This window comes from Triturus cristatus, chromosome 10, assembly GCF_964204655.1.
Source record: "Triturus cristatus chromosome 10, aTriCri1.1, whole genome shotgun sequence".
Classification (NCBI taxonomy): Eukaryota; Metazoa; Chordata; class Amphibia; order Caudata; family Salamandridae; genus Triturus; species Triturus cristatus.
This window is the reverse complement of record NC_140593.1, coordinates 892,286,115-892,307,742: the sequence shown is the minus strand read 5'-3', so window position 1 is coordinate 892,307,742 and position 21,628 is coordinate 892,286,115. Positions and strand designations below refer to the sequence as shown.

At 46.3% G+C, this 21,628-nt stretch overlaps 1 protein-coding gene across 1 annotated transcript in view; it reads right to left on the bottom strand.

Moving 5' to 3' along the window:
* PTPN23 (protein tyrosine phosphatase non-receptor type 23) overlaps nt 1–21,628 on the bottom strand; it is a 558,626-nt gene that overhangs the window by 497,127 nt on the left and 39,871 nt on the right. The window contains exons 3-4 of the mRNA XM_085628617.1: nt 16,312–16,439; nt 15,554–15,630 (exon numbers count right to left, since the gene is read on the bottom strand). Coding sequence (XP_085484743.1) covers nt 15,554–15,630; nt 16,312–16,439 — 205 coding nt within the window. The remainder of the gene's footprint in view (nt 1–15,553; nt 15,631–16,311; nt 16,440–21,628) is intronic.

Genomic DNA, 21,628 nt, shown 5'->3' with positions numbered 1-21,628 from the left:
ACTAATGGAAATAGTGGGAGATGTGGAAAAGCGTAGGCAAATATTCCTGACAAGTTCATCCATTGAGCATTGCTTTTGAATTGGGGGTGTGGGAACCTGGATGCGCAGTTTGGACATTTTGCATTTTCTGGGGATGTAAACAGGTCTGTTTGTGGGAACCCCATTTTTGAAAGTACAACAGGAGATCTTTGGGTTGAAGTTCCCATTTGTGTACTTGTCGCTGTGTCCTGCTAAGCAGATCTGCAACTTGATTGCTTATCCCTGGTACATGTTCTGCAAGAATCTGAATGTTGTGATGTATTGCTAAGTGCCAAATGGTTTGGGCTAAACGGTATAGCTGCAGAGTGTGTACCCCATCTGTTTTTGTAAATAGTACATTGTTATCCAATTGTCTGTTCGTATTAGGACAACTTTGCGCAGTGGGTGAGGTAGGAACGCTTTCAATGCTAGGTGAACAGCTTAAAGCTCTAGGTAATTGATATGTAGACTACTGTGTTAGGAGTCCCATACACTCTGAATAGTTATTTCCTGAAGGGAAGCTCCCCAGCCTGTCAAGGAAGCATTTACTGTAAGAATGACTTGGGGAACTGGGTCTAGAAATGGCTGCTTTTGGATAGATTTTGTGCATTTCACCACTACAGAGGGCAATGTGTGTGGCTGCTAACCAACACTATATCATGTAGTTGACCCTGTGACTGTGGTCATTGACGCGAGAGGCATTCTTGCAGCAGTCTCATATGTAATCGGGCATGTGGAACTACTGATATGCAGGATGCCTTCATGCCTAAAAGTCTCATGACCAATGACTTTTACTGGGGAGTGAGGATGAAGGTGTTGGATTAGTGATACAATGTTTGTATTCTGTTTGTATTTGGGTATGCTCGTCCCACATGAGCATCGAGTATAGTTCCTAAATACGGCTGTATTGGAGATGATTGAAGGAAGGATTTTTGCAGATTGATAGTAAACCCTAGTTGATGTAACAGGGTGAGTCTGTTGTGTATGCTGTTTGCATTGTTGGGAGCGGTTTGCTTTTATCAACCAATGTTCCAGGTAAGGAGACACATATTTTGCCTGCGCAGATGTGCTGCAACTACTGCTAGTCATTTTGTAAATACCCTTGGTGTGATGGGGACTCCAAAGAGAAGAACTTTGAATCGACAAGGTTTCCTTTGGAAGAGAAACCAGAAGTATTTTGTGTATGATGGGTGTATAGGTATGTGGAAATAGGCATATTTCAGGTCTAGAGCTGCCATGAAGTTACCTTTCTGTAGTAGTGGAATCTCCTCCTGAGGAGTGATCATGTGCAAATTTTCTGATCGAATATAATGATTGAGCTGTGTTAGAAATGGGGGTCTCTAGTTGTCAAGGGTTTTAACCTTTGTCCTAGTAGGGACCCTTCTTCCTAATCAGGGTAAGGGAGTTACTCTCCTAAAATAACCCCAGCTCACCCTCTTGGTAGCTTGGCATGAGCAGTCAGGCCTATCTCAGAAGCAGTGTGTAAAGCATTTGCACATAAGCAACAGTAATACAACAGTAATACAGTGAAAACACTACAAAAGGGCACCACACCAGTTTAGAAAAATATCCAATATTTTATATATCCAAAACAAGACAAAAACGATAAAAATACAGTACTTTAAAAAAATATACTTTGCAAGATGTTCTTAAAATTGCAGAAATACCTCAAAAACACAGTTCGTACGAGTCATTAGCTCCATAGGGGGCTACCACAATGCTGAAAACCACAGACTAACAGTTCCAGCCGACCCAGTCGGTCAGGGCCAGCGAAAGCGTGGACAGACTCAGTAACAGTACCTTTCTCGTTGCGGCTAGCACATTGGTGCGAGACGGTTGTGTCAACCGTTGTGGTTGTATTGCAAAATAGAAGCAGTGCAGGCTCCTGTGCCCTCTCTATGCGGTGAGGCAGCGGCGTCGGTGAGACCAAGGTTACAGTGCAGGGTGAGGCCGTGCTCGATACGGTGCTGGCAGGTTGCGGTGCAAGCAACAGAACCAATTATCGGGCGCTAGCGTTGGTCAGCCCAGATTGCTGTTTGGGACAAGGTGGTGTGTTGTGAAACTTACGAGCGATGTCCCCAGCCATGATGCGGTCACGGGTGTCGAAGTCAGCAGCAGCGATGGCGTCGGTGAGACCAGGATGGCGAAGTGAAGCGACGCGGTGCCCACAGGTCATGGTGCATGCAGCAGCTCGGTGATGTCGGTCATTGTCGGCGAGACCAGAGTTACAGTGCAAGATGCAGACAGTGCTTTCTGTGGTGCCGTCAGGACACGGAGCCAGCGACTGAGTCGGTTACTTTTTCCTTCTCTGTGGTAACTGAAACTGCGGTTCCACAGACGGTACCCAGAGGTTGGTGAAGTCTTTGCAGTCCTCGAGACTTCAGAATAGGAGGCAAGCTCTATTTCAAGCCCTTGGAGATACTCAACACAAGTAAAGAAAGTTCAGTCAAGTCCTTTCACTGCCCAAGGCAGAAGCAGCAACTGCAGCCCAACCCAACAAAGCAACAACGCAGCAAAGGGGTAGTACTCCTCTTGCTTCTTGGCAGGTTCTTCGATTACAACGAATACTAAAGTTCTGGGGTCTGGGCCCCAATATTTATACTCAAACTCCCTTTGTTCTCTCAGGAAGAGAGTGTCTGTGCTTAGTCCAAACCAGTTCTGTTCTCTCTGGCCCAACTTCCTGGCAGGAGGTGGAGACAGCATTGTGGAAGGCAGACCAGGCCCGTTCAGGTGAAAGGAAATCTCCTCCCCTACTCTAAATGCAGCCCAGGTCTATTTCACCCAGCCCTGAATCATCTATACTCTCTGGAGCCACTGCACATCCCCAGCCCCTGTCACTCCAAAGCCAGACCGCCAATACACATCCTAGCAAAGGCACACTGGATGGCTAAACCAGAAAATACCTACTTTTTAAAAGTGGTATTTTTTCAAACGCAGAATGTAAAATCACCCTCACTAAAAGATGCATTTTAACATTCTGAGTTCAGGCATATTAAACTTAATTTTCCTACCTTGTTACCAGGGGAAGTTATGCTTATAAGATGTTATAAGCAAACTATCTTATTGTAACGCCCTGAACGTCTCAGGATCGTTTAACAGACACGACAATGAGGACGCAACCACTTGTGAAGGGTTAGTTATTTTAATGAAGGCAAATATAATACAAGGAATAAACAAAAGTTATAGTCACTGGAATCCTCCAGGCTAAGTACGTTACCAGCCCACAGCACGGATGGTCCTAACCGTCCTCTGCATATACGCCGATCCCGGCGTATGCCAACAGAGGGCAGAAATGAAATGGCCGACAATGCCAATCGGTAGGCTGTGAGGGGCACGAAGAGTGTTGGGGAGAATCGAGGAGTCAGGGAAACACCCAGCCGGGGTCTCTACCTGAAGGGAGCAGCCGCTCAACCTCTTCCTCAGACTGCACCGGGACGCGGAGTCACCTCCTGGTGATGCGTCACCGATACCCCAATCAAAAGCAAGAAGACTGAACCGAGAGCAGCCGCTCGATCGATCCTGTGGACTTCCGAGTCTGTAACGCGGCAAACACCTCCTGGTGTGCGTTACAGCTGGCAGTCCCTGTGTCTCTGGTCGGGCTGGGAGTTACGACTCCAACCAGCAAAAGCGCCACTGCGCTTGGACTCAGCTGAGTCAAAAAGTGAAGCTCAATGGTTGACCGGTAGAGCTTCCGGGTCCTTCACAGGTGACGATGGGGCAAGACACGGCCCAGGGAGTAACGACTCGACCTACCTCCGTTCTTGCCTTACTGGAGCACCACTCCGGAACACTGCTCTTCACGAAGCAGGTACGTCGGTGTAAACACAATATCCGACAGCGTTGTGCCTCCCGGTTCCTCCCTTTATAGGGCGTGTTTTCCTTGAGTTATGTAACAGCTCTCCTGTTTACATAAGGGCGTGTTTTCCTCGAGTTATGTAACAGCTCTCCTGTTTACATAAGGGCATGTTTCCCTTGAGTTATGTAACAGCTCTCCTGTTTACATAAGGGCGTGTTTCCCTTGAGTTATGTAACAGCTCTCCTGTTTATATAACCTCTCAACCGCTAAGCATCATGGGAGATGTAGTCCGTTTTCGCTGGTTACCGTTTTCCTCCCCTCGTATGACAGGAATTCTTGACAGTACATCCTCCCTCTCAGCGGCTCCCCACGGGTCCAGCGCTGGCAGGAAAACGCCGATGGAACAAGGAGACCAAGCGCGGAGCATGAACCCCTTCAGCCGGTTCCCATGAATGCTCCTCCGGGCCATAGCCTTTCCACGCAACCAGGTACCACAGCTTCCCCCTGCGCCATTTGGACGCCCGTATGCCCGACACTTCATACTCCACCTCCGACTCCACGCATACCGGCCTAGGTGTCCCAGACGGCTTGGAGGGTGCTGGTTTGAGCAATGATACATGAAAGACAGGGTGTATCCGCAATGACTGGGGCAAGCACACCTTCACGTTCACGGGACCCATACACTTGGTAATTCGATAGGGGCCCATGTACTTGGGATGGAACACACTGTTCTTTCGAAACCTCATGTTTCTTGTGGATATCCAGACGTAGTCTCCAGTGCGGTACAGTGGCCCGGGCCTTCTCTTCCTATCTGCCGCAGCCTTGTATCTTCTCTTGGCCTCTATTAGGACAGCCCTTGAGCGCATCAACGTGTCTTTTATGTGTGCCACCCTGTCCGCTGTGGCGGGAATCCTGTCCTCTCTGAACGGATGTAGAAATGGCAAGAACCTGGGATGTTGGCCATAGTTGCTATAGAACGGCGATGACTGTGTGGAGCTGTGAGTGGCGTTGTTATAGGCTATCTCTGCAACCCATAGCAAGTCGACCCATTCTTCCCTGCCCTGGTCCACAAAACATCGCAGATACTGTTTGAGCGTTTGGTTCAGGCGCTCGGTTTGGCCGTCCGTTTGAGGGTGGTAGCTGGTGGACAGGGTGGTCTTAACATGCAGCGCAGTGCACCAAGTCTTCCAGAATTGCGCAGTAAACTGCGACCCCCGGTCCGACACGATCACCCCAGGTAATCCATGCAGTCGTACCACATTCTTTAGGAGTAGTGACGCCAATTCCCCGGCCGTAGGGACTCTCTTGCAGGGGATGAAGTGCCCCATTTTCGTCAAGTAATCCACCACCACCAGTATTGCCGTCATCCCCTGGTCTACCGGTAGGCCCACCACGAAGTCCAGTGATATGCTATCCCATGGTCTATCCGGGGTCGGAAGTGGATGTAAGAGCCCTTGGGTTCGGCCATGGTCGGCCTTCATGGTAGCACACGTAGGACACTCCTGTCCCCACCTCCTGACATCCACTCTCATGGTTGGCCACCAGAAATGCCGTCCCATGCTAGCCACCGTTTTTTCAAAGCCCAAATGACCTGCGCATGGAGAGTCATGGCACCAGATGAATGCTTGTTTCCTTAGCCTAGGCGTGGGTATCAATAGGCACCTGCCCTTCAGGGGTATCCCGTCCTTCAGCTGCCATTCTCTGTGACTGAGGAGCCACCTCCGCCATGCGAATGACCTGATCCCTCTCTTTATTCCCCTCAGGAAAGTATCCGGTTGGATAACCCCCAATACCATCCTCGGGGAAATGATGGAACGCTCGGTCGCAGGCAATGGTTCCTTAACTGCAGATTGACGGGACAGGGCGTCCGCCTTCCGGTTTTCCGTCCCCGGCCGATATGTGATGCGGAAGTTGAACCCCGCAAAGAAGATCATCCACCGCAGCTGCCTGGGAGAAAGGTGTCTAGTGGCCGTCATGAACTGTAGGTTCCGATGGTCCGTGTACACCGATACCACATGTCATGCCCCCATCAACCAATGCCTCCATTCGGTGAAGGCGTCCTTGATTGCGAGAAGCTCCTTCTCCGCAATATGGTAGTTGCGTTCGGCGTCGTTGAGTTTGCGGGACATGTACGCAACGGGATGAAGCACCCCTGTGTCGTGGTTGCGTTGGGACAAGATAGCCCCCAGCGCCACATCCGACGCGTCCGCTTCCACCACGTAGGGGAGATCCGGATCGGGGTGAGCCAACACCGGCGCCTTACCAAAGGCGCTTTTCAGGGCCTCAAAGGCTTTGTTCGCTTCAGGGGAACAGACTAACTCCTTGGACTTCCTCAGTAGCTGTGTGATTGGGGCCACCACTCCTGAAAATCCATCTATAAACCGCCTGTAAAAGTTGGCGAAGCCAATGAAACTTTGGACGTCCTTCACGCTTTGGGGCACCGGCCATTCTTTCACCGCCTTGATCTTTCGTTCTGCCATCTCCTGTCCCTCTGGACTCAGCATCACTCCGAGGAATTCCACGGATGTGACGTGGAAGTCACACTTGCTGAGTTTACAAAACAGCATGTTTTCCCTCAGCTTTTGGAGCACAGCTTTGACGTGGTGTACGTGCTCCTCCACACTGGACGAATAGATGAGGATGTCGTCGATATATACGACCACGTAGATATCCAAATCCTCTCTGAATACCTCATTCAAAAAGTACTGAAAGGCTGCCGGGGCGTTGCACAGACCGAACGGCATGACGAGGTACTCAAAAAGGCCGAACCTGGTCTTAAAGGCGGTCTTCCACTCGTCTCCGTCCCTCATGCGCACCAGATGGTATGCCCCTTTCAAATCCAACTTGGTGTAGATACGAGCTTTCTTGACCTGTTCCAGAAGTACACTGATGAGAGGCAAGGGGTACCGATTTTTTATGGTTATCGCATTCAATGCCCTAAAGTCCACACAGGCTCTCAGCTCCCCATTAGCCTTCGGGATGAAGAAGAGTGGCGAGGCGGCCGGAGACTTGGACGGGCGGATGAATCCTAGCTTGAGGAGTTTATCCAGGTACCCCCGGAGATGCACGTTTTCAGGCTCCGTCAGGGCATACAGCCTGCCGCTGGGAACGCTGGCCCCTGGCACCAGGTCGATCTGGCAGTCAAACTGTCTATGTGGTGGTAGCACTTCCGCCTTCACCTCATCAAATACATCCTCAAAACTGTGATAAGCCTGGGGGAGAGCCACATCTTTTTCTGCCGCTGTAGCCACCGTCTGACTCCCGCTCTCATCTGCGTCAAGGGATTCCGTTCTTATTCCACAATGCAGGATGCAATACGGTGACGTCATTTCGATGCGATGTGTTGGCCAATCCACAAAGGGGTTGTGTTTCTGTAGCCACGGCAATCCCAATATGACGCCATATTGGGGCGCTCGGATGATGTTAAAATCGATTTGTTCCAAATGGTTCCTCCCATATCTCATCGGAAGGACCCCCGTGTGCTGCCCGATGGGCCCCGTCACCAATCGCCTTCCGTCTACAGCATAGACGTCTTCGGGTACAGCTTTGGGAAGAAGCACTAGCCCTAACCTGCATGCCTCGTTGTGGTCCATAAACATGCCAGTGGCCCCTGAATCCACCATGGCCACAACGGGTATCCACTGGTCATGCACTCCCACGTGCACCGTGATAAACAGGTGTCGTTGTCCCTTAGTGACCGAGTTGGAAAGTGAAGGGATGGATGAGTGACTCCGAGATGCCCCTTCTTTGGTCTGGGAGTCCTCTAGTTTTCCGCCGGTATGTCCACCACGGCTGTTACCGACCGGTTGGCCCGATAACGTGACGTCTTCGGTTTGGCAGGGCATTCACGTACGTAGTGGCCTTTTTTGCCACAATATAGGCACAATCCTTGTTTACGGCGTGACTCTTTCTCCGTGGCTGTGAGGCTCGCTCGTATTGCGCCGATGTCCATGGGTTCTCCCTTGGATGCGGTGGAAGTTTCAGGACTTCCCACCGTCACATAGGATGGAAGGGATTTTCCTTTTCTCCCATGATCCCCCTTTCTTTCACTTAGCCTATGTTCCAGCCGTAATACCAGGTTGATAAGGCCCTCACATGTCTTGGGTTGAGGGTCAATATGAGCCACGGCGTCCTTGAGCTCATCGCACAGCCCTTGATGGAAGAGCGCCGTCTGTTTAGCAACAGGCCACTTGGTTTCCGCAACCAGCCTTCGGAACGCGTTGAGATACTGCACCAGGTCGTTGGATCCCTGTCTCAACTCAAGCATTTCACGGTCCGCCGTGTACGAGTCAGCCCTTCTGTCGAATACCTTCAGGAATTCCTTGCGAAAAGCACCCCAATCACATAAGATGGGGTCGTCCCTGCTCACCAGAGGTACGGCCCATTGTGCTGCGTTTCCAGCCAAATAGGATATAAGGAAAGCCACACGAGCCTGACTCGTGGGGAACGCCTTTGGTTTGCACGATAAATGTAGCGCCACTTGTGTGAGGAATACCTGCACTGTGTTAGGATCCCCACTGTACCTCTCTGGTGTCGCCAAGGGGATGGCTACCGGCATTTCCACTACTACCGCAGGGGTCTGGTTCGTGAGGGAGGTGCTGGGCGTGAGCGGGTCCAATTGGATAGCATCCAGTCTGGCTTTTACATCGGCTGTTTCTTGCCTAGAGGCAGCCACTTCAACTTGCATGGCCGCTAAAGCAGCCAGCACATCATCAAGTGTTGCCATGTCTGTTATCGACCGGGAGACAGTTAGTGTTATTATGGTCGGATATTTTGTAACGCCCTGAACGTCTCAGGATCGTTTAACAGACACGACAATGAGGACGCAACCACTTGTGAAGGGTTAGTTATTTTAATGAAGGCAAATATAATACAAGGAATAAACAAAAGTTATAGTCACTGGAATCCTCCAGGCTAAGTACGTTACCAGCCCACAGCACGGATGGTCCTAACCGTCCTCTGCATATACGCCGATCCCGGCGTATGCCAACAGAGGGCAGAAATGAAATGGCCGACAATGCCAATCGGTAGGCTGTGAGGGGCACGAAGAGTGTTGGGGAGAATCGAGGAGTCAGGGAAACACCCAGCCGGGGTCTCTACCTGAAGGGAGCAGCCGCTCAACCTCTTCCTCAGACTGCACCGGGACGCGGAGTCACCTCCTGGTGATGCGTCACCGATACCCCAATCAAAAGCAAGAAGACTGAACCGAGAGCAGCCGCTCGATCGATCCTGTGGACTTCCGAGTCTGTAACGCGGCAAACACCTCCTGGTGTGCGTTACAGCTGGCAGTCCCTGTGTCTCTGGTCGGGCTGGGAGTTACGACTCCAACCAGCAAAAGCGCCACTGCGCTTGGACTCAGCCGAGTCAAAAAGTGAAGCTCAATGGTTGACCGGTAGAGCTTTCGGGTCCTTCACAGGTGACGATGGGGCAAGACACGGCCCAGGGAGTAACGACTCGACCTACCTCCGTTCTTGCCTTACTGGAGCACCACTCCGGAACACTGCTCTTCACGAAGCAGGTACGTCGGTGTAAACACAATATCCGACAGCGTTGTGCCTCCCGGTTCCTCCCTTTATAGGGCGTGTTTTCCTTGAGTTATGTAACAGCTCTCCTGTTTACATAAGGGCGTGTTTCCCTTGAGTTATGTAACAGCTCTCCTGTTTACATAAGGGCGTGTTTCCCTTGAGTTATGTAACAGCTCTCCTGTTTACATAACCTCTCAACCGCTAAGCATCCTGGGAGATGTAGTCCGTTTTCGCTGGTTACCGTTTTCCTCCCCTCGTATGACAGGAATTCTTGACACTTATGGGAACATAGTGAAATACTCCCAATTATGTTTTTTCACTATCAGGACATGCAACACACACCAGGGCATGCCCCACCTTTCACATACACCCTGCCCACAGGGGTACCTTGGACCTACCTTAGGGGTGACTAAGATGTAAGAATAGGGAAGGTTAGAGCCTGGCAAGTGGGTGGGTCACCTTTTCAAAGCTACTCATGTGGGTGGCACAAGCAGTGCTGCAGGCCCACTAGTAGCATTTGATTTACAGGCACTGGCACACTCAGTGCACTTTACTAGGGGCTTACCAGTAAATCAAATATGGCAATCATTGAAACACCAATCCATAATAACAATTAACAACAGGAGCATCTGCACTTTAACACTGAACAGCAGTGAGAAAGTGCGCAGACACACTAAACCAGCAAAAACAGAGTCAAAACCGGGAGGTCAGAAAGCAAAAAAACAGGGGAGAAACACCAAAAAATGCCAAGTCTAATAAGTAGTCTGAGATCCAGAATGGGTTGAAGTGAGACCTCTTTATTTGGGAATAAGGATGTATACTGAGTATACTCCTGTTCCGTGACATTGTCTTTGGACTGGTTCTATAGCTCCTTTGAGTTATAGAGCTGATATCGCTTGTTGTAGTAGACATTGATGCAAAACAGATAGTTTGTGTTCGCGAGGTGGAATTTTAAGAGGAGTTGTGAAAGGCTCCAGACGATAACCATGTTGGATGATGTTCGACAGCCACTGATCTGAAGTAATGTTAGCCTGTGCCGGTAAAATGTTTTGAAGACGTCTCCAGACAGATATTAAATGGTCGGGGGAATGGTAAGAAAGTCATTGCTTGGTGTTGGCATTTGTGGTTTGGAATTATATCAACGACCTTTGAAGTTTTTTCCCCTGTAAGATCCTCTATCAAATTTTTTTACTAGTGGAGGATTGAGCTTGATTTTTATAGGCAGAACCTGAGGTGTCAGTGGAGGCAGATCCAGCACCCTGTTTGTAACTGGGACTACAAAAGAACCCCGGATATGTGGAAGTTTGTAATGCCTGATTGATTTGGCAACCTCAGTGTCCTTTTTAATTTTCTGAAGCTCTGTGTGACCCCGGGGGACCAAAGAGGTGCTTTCATTAAAAGAAGAGATTGAGAATAGTTTGTTGCACTTCAGGTTTGAAACCTGAGGCACACAGCCAAGCAAGTCTAAGTAAAAGGACACTGGTGTTTATACCTCTGGCTGCAGGGTCCGCAGAGTCTAGTGCGGATTTACTTGAATTGCTAGTGATGAGTTTCCCTCATTAACAATTTCAATACCCCTCTTTTCTATTGTTCTGGAAGGTATTGGAGGATCTCCTCTATCTCGTCCCAATGGGCTCTGTCGTATCCATCTAAAAGAGCCTGGCTGTTGGCAATAGGCCGTTGATTAGCAGATTGTGCTGCTATTGTCTTCCAAGAGACATCAATACGTTTTTATTCTTTTCTGGGGGAGGAGCGTCCAGAATTGTTTGGGAGTTTGCTCTTTTGCAAACACTGGCCGCTACTAATGAGTCAGGTGTTAATTGTTCCCTGATGCACACAGGGTCATATGGTACTGCCTTGTACTTTTTGTCTACTTGGTGTAATAATTTGCGACTTGAAAAATGTCTTTAAAAATGTTGTCTACATGATGTAACATACCTTTAAAGGACTGGTTAACACTGTGACCACCTTTGAGCAGTGGATAATGTTTAAAAACATGAAGTCATCTTCCACTGGGTCTTTTGAAAGGCGCATTACAAAAAGCTGCAGCTCTTGCTATTAGATCCCGATAGGCAGAGGCATCACCTGGTGGTGATAGAAATGTATGGTAGATGTCTGTATCCCCTTGTGGCTCTAGGTCATATACATCCCAAGCATCCCCAGGATGTTTCTCCTCTGGTATATCATCCTCATCAATTATAGGTGAATGAGGAAACGAGTGACCACACTCGGAAGGTTATGATAAAGCAGGTGGTGGAGTGGCTGGTTGTGGTGGGTTTGGTGAGGTAGGTATGGGAATATGCAAAGGGCTAGCAGCAATGTCCTTTTTCTTCTTTCTAAGAGTTTGTAGAGGAATGTCTATAGCTTCTTTGAAAGCTAATTGTCTTTTAGATGATTGACGCATTACTGGTTGAAGAATTATCTTTTTGGTTTGGAGTTGAATTTCCAGTGTTTACTATTTCAGATTGAGCCGTTCCTGGATAACATCGAGGATTGGTTCAGGAGGAGTTTCCGGTCTGAAAGTGTAGCATTTCAGAGCCGAAGAATGTTTTTATTTCAGTGCTGACGTGGTCGGAACTAAACCACCGTCACTCTTGTCTATCGTAACAGAGGTGGCTGTTCAGTGAATTGTCAAATCAGACTGGGAGGAAGCAGAGGCCTCTGCTGTACGCCGAAATGTCAGTGCGGAGCCCGAGGACGGGGCAGCTGAATCTTTATGTAGGTGGGCATCATGGTTTTTTTGCAGTGGCGGATCAGAAGCCGTTTCTTTAGATGGAACACATTTTTTTGTTCTGGGATCGGGCCTGTTGTAGTCACTGTTCAATGTTTTTGAGCTAAATCAAGACTGGCTGAATCCTGTTCTATGTCGGAACTGGAGTCGGCATCATGGATGGACAATGATTCCTCTTGATCTGCTCAAGCTTCCTCTTGTCAACCGAAGAGGTCAGGTGAGTCGTCCGCCTGTCTACGCAGCATTTCTTGGCATCGGGCATGTCAATCTTTGTGTTTTCTAAGACCGAAAAGGTCTGCAGGCCTCACAGTTTTCCTCTCGATGATCAGACAAGAGGCATACATTGCAAACAGAATACTGGTCGTGTGAGGATACTTCGAGTTGCAATTCGGATACATTGAAGTTGAAGAGGCTGGACTGGGCGTGGCCGTTAGCCGTGGAAGGAAGTCGAAGACATTGACGCGCAAATATGTATTTGCTCGCAACACAAGTATAGTAACGCGATCGAGAAAATACCGTGGATCTGAACTGCTGATCAGCGAACGGAAGGAAGCTGGAGAGAATCTCGAACCAGAGCGCGAGAGATTACATCCGAACCCACTTGTGGAAAAAACTATTTAAAGATGGAGTCGACGCCCATGCGCACTATCACCAAAGGAAGGAGGAACACAATCTCCTAACTCACACAACCTCTTTGAAGAAAAAGAACTTGTAATCATCCAAGCCCAACACTAAACGTGGGACTTATGCACAGCAGGTCTATCTACAGCACACATGCCTAAAACATGTAGTTTCCCCCAGGCAGAAGCTACATGAGATTTACTGGACTCTCAAATTAACAACAAAGCTAGAGCAAAGTTTATACTAGTGTGGTGCTGCTTTACAAGATGCAAGAAACCCTAATTTCTAGACTCTGTTCTTTGTTTGAATCCAGATTTTTGTACTTGTTGGGAGGACTGTGGAGACTGAAATGTATTGGTGGAGTCAATATATTCCTGGGAAATTAAGAAGACTTCACATTTGATTGGCTCTTTTGGGTTGCTCTTCCCTTCCAACCACAAAAGCCAATGCCCTTGGAACCCATTAAGCTATCTGTGAAATGTAAACTGTACTATACACTGCATTATATATTGGAATACTACTTATATGGTTGTGAGGTTCTCTCTTTGTTGGAGCCACAGTTGGTGCTTTCTACTGTTCACCAATAATATAATGCTTTATTCACTCTAGTAAGATCATATTTAAAATGAAGAAAATTAATATGAGGAGGGGATTTTGTAAGAATTAATAAAATTGCTCAGTGTCTTCTGAGCCTTCTGTGCTTTCTCGTAATTGCACTTTGTAGAGACTGATTGGTGTTCACCCTAAAGCAATCTATACATCTTTCACAAAACGCTTAATAAACATTCACAGAACAAGAAAATGAGTGACAGAATACTAATACCCTATAAACTAAACAAGCTAATATAAAGATGTTGAAGAAGGCCACACCCTTTGAAAACTTAAGTTAAAGGAAGTTTTAAAAAAATAAGGTTTTCAGCCATAATACAAATGCTTGACAAGGTGAATCTCTTCCATTGAGCAAAGGAAACTGCATCAGGTGCTAATACATACCTCAATGCGGTTATATGATAGAGATATGCATGGATAAACTACGCATGCCCCTACAATGCTGCCCCAACCACAAATGAGTCTTAACAATGCATTCCTATACCACGCATGCCTTAACCATGCAATTTTGTGGAAAAGGGATGACTGGTAAAGAGATATGTGTGCTAAAGTTCAGAACCGAGCACTGCCCCCTGGGCCCTAAAAACTACCCTGACCACTGCGACCCTAAAAATCACCTTGCCCCTCAAGCCCTAAAAACTTCCCCACCTACCTGAGCCCTAAAAAGTGCCCTCCTGAGCCCTAAAAAGTACTCTGCCCGACCCCAAAAAAACTACCTTGCCAGAGCCCTAAAAACTAGCCTGACACCCCAAGCCCTAAAAATGGCCCCAACCCCACCCCCCCCCACCCCCGAGCCCTTGAAAACTACCCCAACCTCCCTGAGCCCTAAAAACTCCCTCGCCTCCCTGAGACCTGAAAACTAACCCAACATCCCCAAGCCCTTAAAACTACCCCAACCCTCCCCCGAACCCTAAAAAGTCCCCCTGACTCCCAAAGCCCTATAAACTACCCCAACCCCCACAGTTCTAAAAATTACCCCGACCCCACTGAGCCTTAAAAACTTTCCAACCTCCCCGAGCCCTACAAATATCCCCGACCCTACAGCCCTAGAAACTACCCACAGCCCTTACAAAACTACCACACCCCCCAAAACCCGGCACCAGCCCCACTTACCTCACAGCATCCTCTCCCAATCCTTCCTGTTCCTGGGCCCGCACATTCCAGCATCTAAACCGCGCATATGCCTTAACCAGGAATGCGCGTGGTTGCGCTTGCTGGGAAACAGCACACGTGGCTTAGCCCACATTGTTAAAGGCCGTTTCCCCCCCCCAGTGATACGAATATTCACGACTGTCCATGGATTAACTTGGCACAGATAGACCTCTAAGTAACAACCACTGAACATATGCTGTTTGACAGCTGGTTCTCCACTTTCGTTTCCATTTTTCCTAAGCGGTAATTACAATCTGCAGATGGGTATTGAAGGTCAGAGGCAAATAGGGAATATAATTGAAGTTAATATGTCAACTGTAGAACTATAAGCTCATGTTTTTCTAGTGCTCTGGAGCAGAGGTTCTTAACCTTTTGACTTGTGTGGACCCCCACTGAATTATTCCTGGAATGCAGGGACCCCCAATGAGTTAATATAGGAAACCAGGGATCCCCGGCATTAGCATTTTTATTATGTGAACCTCAAAACAAAAATATAAAAATACAAAAACAGGTATACATGAAACAAGTGCTCAAATATTGAAATATTTCACAATCAAATATAGAAAAGGTTTTCAAATTTGCAACGCTGCTTAATTATTTTTATAGACTTTAATTTGATTTCTTAATTTTAATATTATCGAACAGTCTCAGACCACCCGAATATGCCTCATGAATCCCCAGGGGTCCTTGGACCACAGGTTAAGAACCACTGCTCTGTTAAAGAGGCAAAAGTATTGAGCTCTATATTAAAATGGAAAAGTAAATAGACTGTAAATAATGACGAAAAGAGACAAAGGCTCACTGATCATTGTATGTTGGTAGTTTTCAAACTTAATTCTTCCTTTTTGTCATTCTGCTGCTTGGACACTTTTGCTTAGCGTTTATCATGCTTAGTCTCTGTGTCCACCCAGAATTACTGGAGACTAATCTTTCAGGTTTATTAATTTAAGGTGATGCTATGAAACCTGGTGCTTGCACAATGGAGAACAACAAAAAACGTATACAACATTTATAGGAGGAACTCGAAGCCTTGGTAGTGAGATGTTCAACAGGATCAAATAGAAAGCCATGAAAATAACTTGTTGGTTTGCTGTGTCTTACCAAGATTGTACAGAATGCATGCTTGTTCGTATTTGATGTCTTCATGGGTGACAGACTTCCCGGAAAATATTTCTGTCCTGCAATTACAAATCTGTCATTAATACCCAATTACGATGGCATAAAATGAAATTGTAACATTTGCACCTTCTTAGCCATTACACACGAGGTAAGTTTGTAATGCCCAACCTTACTGTCACTAAGGTAAACTGAAGCCTTACAAGCACAATCTGGTCTGCAACAACGTCATTTAATATTAATGGATTAGGCTAAGTGGGATCAATTTAGGGCATAGTTCACAATATATTGTCTTAAGGTTCAGCTAACAATGGAATATTATGAAGGGATGTGCAACTTCTATAAACGATCATTGTATGGAAAAAAAACTTTATGTAAATATCTGCAACGATTACCCGCAGGATTTCACCAGGGAATTTTATTTAAAGAGTGGGTGGCTTACAAAGATTTACATGAGTTTATGTGGACCCCTATCCTTAGAAGAATGAGTGTTGAGATATTTAGCTCATGCCCTACCTTTAATCAGAAGGGGATCATGATCATTTAGGGGCTGGGAGCTACCTAAACATCACAGTAGTCCCCTCCCCAAGAAAAGTACAAATAAACTGGGCAACCAATATCCTCTCCTTCGTTCCAGCTCAACAAACAACCGTAGTCTTCAAACTCATATTTTGAATTGTCACAACTGTTTCACTTTGTATTCTGCATCTTCCCTTCCCAAAATGAGGCAAACAGTTTCTTACCATGTGATGGGCACTGCGGCCTCATGCTCTGCTCCCATTGGTACACGGCTCTGCAAGTAGTGGAGCTGACCAAAGTACTTCCTAAGGATGCTGCATCCTTCAAAATCTCGAGGAACACTGACAGCACTCTGGAGACAAATATGGCAAACAGAAACACTAAACATTAGCTGGTTAATCAAGCTGCACTATGCAAGAACATTGTGTGTGTAAAGCATTTCTAAATGCAGGCCATTAGATTTGGGAAGGGAGTGGCTGGGTGCGCATGGAGGAGCCTAGTTTAATCAAATTAATACTGTATGCAACAAAGACAATACTTTCGGCTGAATCTGGAAATCTAGAAACAGTGAAGAGAGGCAATTCCTAGGTGATTGACAAGGTGATGCTATGAACATAGTTTAAATAATTCCGACATTTTGAGTTTTGGTAGCAAATATTAGACGAGGGAGTGCACATGCTTAATTGAACTTGTGAGCTCTCAAAACTAAGTACAAGTTAAAAGGGAACATAGTAAGCCCAACAGAACCCCTTGCAACTATATTGTCAGGAGCGAAGTGTGTATTCTTCAAACTAGAATGTATAACTTTGCCAATAATAGATGTCTTCTTTCTGGGCAACGGATTCCTGAAAGAATTGAGCTTGTACTGGAATCTGAAAAGAAGAGTTAATTTCCTCTGTGCTTCTCTCTTATATCAGTAAGTGTGGAGTTATTTCAATTGTAACGATGTAAGGAAGCAATGATGTGGAAAAGGATACTATGGGGTCTTTGCATTATGTATCTTCACCAGTGGTCCCCAATGTGTTGCTCACAGCACCATAAAGTGTTGCTCCCTAGAGGATAGTTAGATCTCTGTGTATTGTCGGTGCCAGAGAGAGCAACTGTAGCAATGTGACTCCTTTTTGGGTAGGAGCCCCCAGCTTTTTCGAGGGGTGGGGTTCTCTTCTGTAGGCAATCTTGAACTGCGGTGTGCAGTATATGTGCTCTGACCCCTGAAACATGGCAAAATTGGCTTAAAACTTGACTGTCACATTTACGTTTCCTAAAAAGTCCATAGTATATGCTGCAGAATTTTACGTAGAGCATGAAAAGATAAATGTCACTTGTGGACTGCAGCACCTATTGTGCCATCCACTACCTACAGTGGGGCAGTAAAATAAGTCTTCAGGCCTAACCTGTGTAGCCCGACAACAGAAGCTTCAACTCTGCTGCACAGGCATGTCAAAATCATTTTGTTTTGACCGGTTGGAAACCCTGATTTTTAATATTAAATAAGCCGCCCTTAGTGCTTCTTTCTGTCCACAAGGATGGAGCATAATATTTAAGAGTGAGGCATGTGTGACTTTTAGAAATGACCTGTTCTCCAAGTGACTAGGCCCAAAACATCATTATCAATGGTCAGGCTATAACTGGCACATAGGAAAAGTAAAAGTATAGATTCTATATTTTAATCTAGAACTATTGGCCTGTCACAGCGATCAACTCCATTCAAATATGTATTTTTACATTTAAGAAACATCCTATCTAATGGTAAAGTCAGATTTTTTATTGAATATCTGGAAAGTGTGACTTTTAGAAATTGCCATTTACTCTGCCTTAGCCCTTCAGCAACTAACCAGTCTAATACTTGGTCTAAATGAGTTGGGACAGGGTTGTGAATTTCCTCCCAAGAGCTGCACAACATGAATGGGCAAAGAGGACTCCTCTGAGCTTAGCAGTTTATGCAGGGTGGGTACCGTGGACATCCTTTTGACACACAGTGTCAAATCCTGTCTGATTGCCCATTTGAGCCACATTTAACACTTAGGCACACTTGAAAGGAAGCAAACAGAATGCCAGGACAAATCTTGGGTAAGCCCTGTCTGGGTGTTGTAGGGCCCCACCTTTGTCCCGTCAGACTCCTGGTTTGTTGCGTGTACGGGCCTGCTTCTAACTAGATTTTTGCGTTATCTGTGGGGGACACTGGGGAATACCACAATGCACTCCTAATAAACACCTCAGACCCAGATTTAGTGTGACAGAACACTTTTCACATTTTAAAAATGGCCTGGCACATGTCTTTTGGGCTTGTTTGGAGTAAGGCAAACAGAAAGTACTAAGAAAGAGGGTAGGTTTGTCTGAGTGCTTTTACCCCACTGGTTAGGAAGTGCCCAGGATTCACTCCCACTGACTAGCTGGTGCCAGGCATACATTTGGCACCCCCAGGAAACCTCTAGAGGACACTTTCTGTGCCTACAGAAGAGCACTAGACCAGTGATCCGTGAGGAGCTCTGAAGAACTGTACCTGCTCCCCCTTGTACCTAGGGCAAATAAGTGGACTCCAAGAGTATGTTGGCTGACTTCCTGTGCGGTGACAGAGGCACAAAAACTTCAAGAGGCCTTTTCCCTCCAATTCCCAGCAGATCAGTGGCAAATTGAACTTGCACAGGTATCCGACAAACAGTTTTACAGAGGTAGCTACAATTTCACATTTTTCAAACTTTTTGACTTCCAAAACATTCACCGGGACCAACTCACTAGGTGTATCCGAACAGGACTCCCATCAAGGGTGGCTTCAAATTGCTTCTCTGCCATGATCTACAGCTTTCATACATTAACATTGGCAATTTGTCCTTATTGGCACTATTTTCACTTGATTCTTCAAAAATGAATTTCTCTGGTTCCCCTTATAGAATTTTTGTTATTTTGGACTTATTTGTCTCCTAAATATTTTCTCTTTATTTTTAAATTAGTTGTGGAGTATTCTTGTGTTTTTGTGACTTTCTACTGTATATGCACTGCTTAAATACTTTACACATTGCCTTTGATTTCATCTGGACAGGTTCGAGTCACATTACCAAGGATTGAGTGCAGGTTTATTTTATTTAATTTGTCTGAAATTTAGCAGGTGGTAGCCTCATCCTCTTTGGTGGACACATGTCAACCCTAAATATTACTACACTTACCTACAGCAAGCCTTTCTTTTTTTAAAGGGGTACACTGAAGTGACTGTCCTGATTGTTTCTCCTCGGGCCAGCTATGCCCCTTACACCTGCATCCTTACTGAGTGACTAGCAGAAGCACAAGGGTTTAGATGACCAAGAACCTGAGGTATTAAGGCTAGATAACCTTTTATGATACCAATGGAAGCGCTGTCCACCCTGCTTGAGGCACCATGGTTCGAAGTGAATATCATGCAGCTCACAAGGCTACTCTTGACAGATGTACTTGGGTCTCCCAAGAATAAGTGTAGATTGCGTCTTAATTTGGATTTTGGACATGGGGAAGCAGACAGTGGATTTCCTTCTAGGGGCGTTTATGGAATAATCATAGCAGGGACACTGTGAAAGTTTGCACATGTGTTAAGACCCCAGTGTAAATTCAGCTTACATCCTTCCACGATGTAAGCACACTAAACCACCAGCGATTGTTTTCTTGTTAGGGGAGTAACCCCCCCCCCAAAGGGTTGCTCCCCTTTGGGGAGTATCATTTTTAGATATTCCACCCTCAGAAGGCAGTTTGGCAGTTTTTAGGCTGATCTTCCCTACCAGGGAGTTATGTTTTGAAGGGGAGTGACCCCTTGAGGAAGGGTTGCTATCCCTGGGGGTGAATCTTTTTTTAGTTACTCTACTTCTCAAGAAGACAGCTTTGCTGTTTTTAGACCGATCTGCCTTCTGAGTAGGTGGAAGCCCCTTAGACCACCTGGAATTGTTTTGTTGTTTGAGGAGCGACTACTTGGGCAAGAGTCGCTCACCTTGGGGAGAATTTGTTTTTGTTATACCACCCCCCGCCCCCTCCAGAGGGCAGATCGGCCATTTTTAGGCCGATCTTCTCTGTGAGGGGGCAGAAGCCCAGTAGATACCAGGGAGTTATGTTATGAAGGCTCGCAGCCCCTTGATGAAGGCTCGCTCCCCTTGGGTGCCCATATTTATTTTGATGCCGCCCTCCCATGAGGGCCTATTGTGAATTTTCAGGCTGATCTGCCCTCTGGGGTGTTATTTAGCCCCCTTGAGAGATCTGCGAGTGGATTGAGCCTCAGGGTGGATGGTAATACTTGTGTGAACTGGGAATAAGGTTATATATGTGTTGGGAGATCTGCTTATGGGGTAAGGTGTACTTCCATCAGGTGGTGTAATGCCTCCTTTCGGGGGAATATCAGTGTCTTGATATTTTGTTATTTTTATTCACGTTTTAATTTTTTTTTTTTTTTTTTTTTTTTTTTTTTTTAATTGTAGGGCCAATCCTTTCCTTTCTCTTGTTGGGAAATCCTGTTTGCGGGTGCAGCTTTGGCAGATCTGCAGTTTGTGGAGTTGTGGTTGGTAAGCAACATATTTTGTAATCTTTTCATCTAATGTGTATTCTTCGCCGGTTTGTATTTTTTGTTAGCTTTTTGTGTGATTGTCTTTCAAAATAACATATTGATTTGTGCACGTTCTTTTTCTGCATTGTGTGTAATTTGTTTAGAGCTTGTTGTGTTTGTACAGAGTAAGTGCAGTTGATCCTCAGTGTTGCGGTCTCGGGCAAGCGGGTGGCATCGTTTTAGAGTAGATAAGTCTTTGTGTGCTTTGTATTGACTGAATTTTCCTTCTAGATTTTACTATATGCCTGAAGTTTTACTTTCCGTTTGATAAAGCCACAATTTAGTAGCTATTTTATAAAGTGTTGGGTATTGTTGACTTGTTCATCAAGTTACTTTTTCTTAGTAAGGATTATGGCTAGCAGCAGGATGACTGATCAGCAGGTTGTTAGTATGCATTTCGAGTCTTCTTCTGACTATGATTATGAGACTGACTCAGGGGGAAGGCCAGAATTCTGACAGTGAATTTACTGTCTGAGAAGAATCCTCTGATGATGAAGCCATTTTCAGTGCGGATCAAGAGCTGCTTTTAGAGGAAGACACTGATGTGCCAATAGTGCATCTGGATTGCAGTCTGGGGCTTAAAGGCTTCCCGTTGGAAGTGCTGGACACTGGGATGCCATAAAACATGGTGCAGCTGGTGTTGCTTGCCTTTAGTGGTGTTACATGGTGTAGAGTGAATACTGAAAACATTTTGCCTACACATGTCTTTCAGTTGTTTATGAACAATGTATTTTTGGATGAGAATGTTGAGCAGACTCATTTGTATGCTGAACAGTATTTGGGGGGGAAACAGTGCCAGACTTAAGCAGCACTCTAGAGCCACCTGGTGGACTCCCACAAATCTGGATGAGTTGAAGAAGTTCTTGGGTTTAAATTTTGATGGGCCTGATAAGGAAGCCGTTCCTGTTTTCATATTAACTACTAGTCCCTTGATGGCAATGGCTATTTTTCCTGCAACCATGAGTTTGAGTCGTAATCGGTAT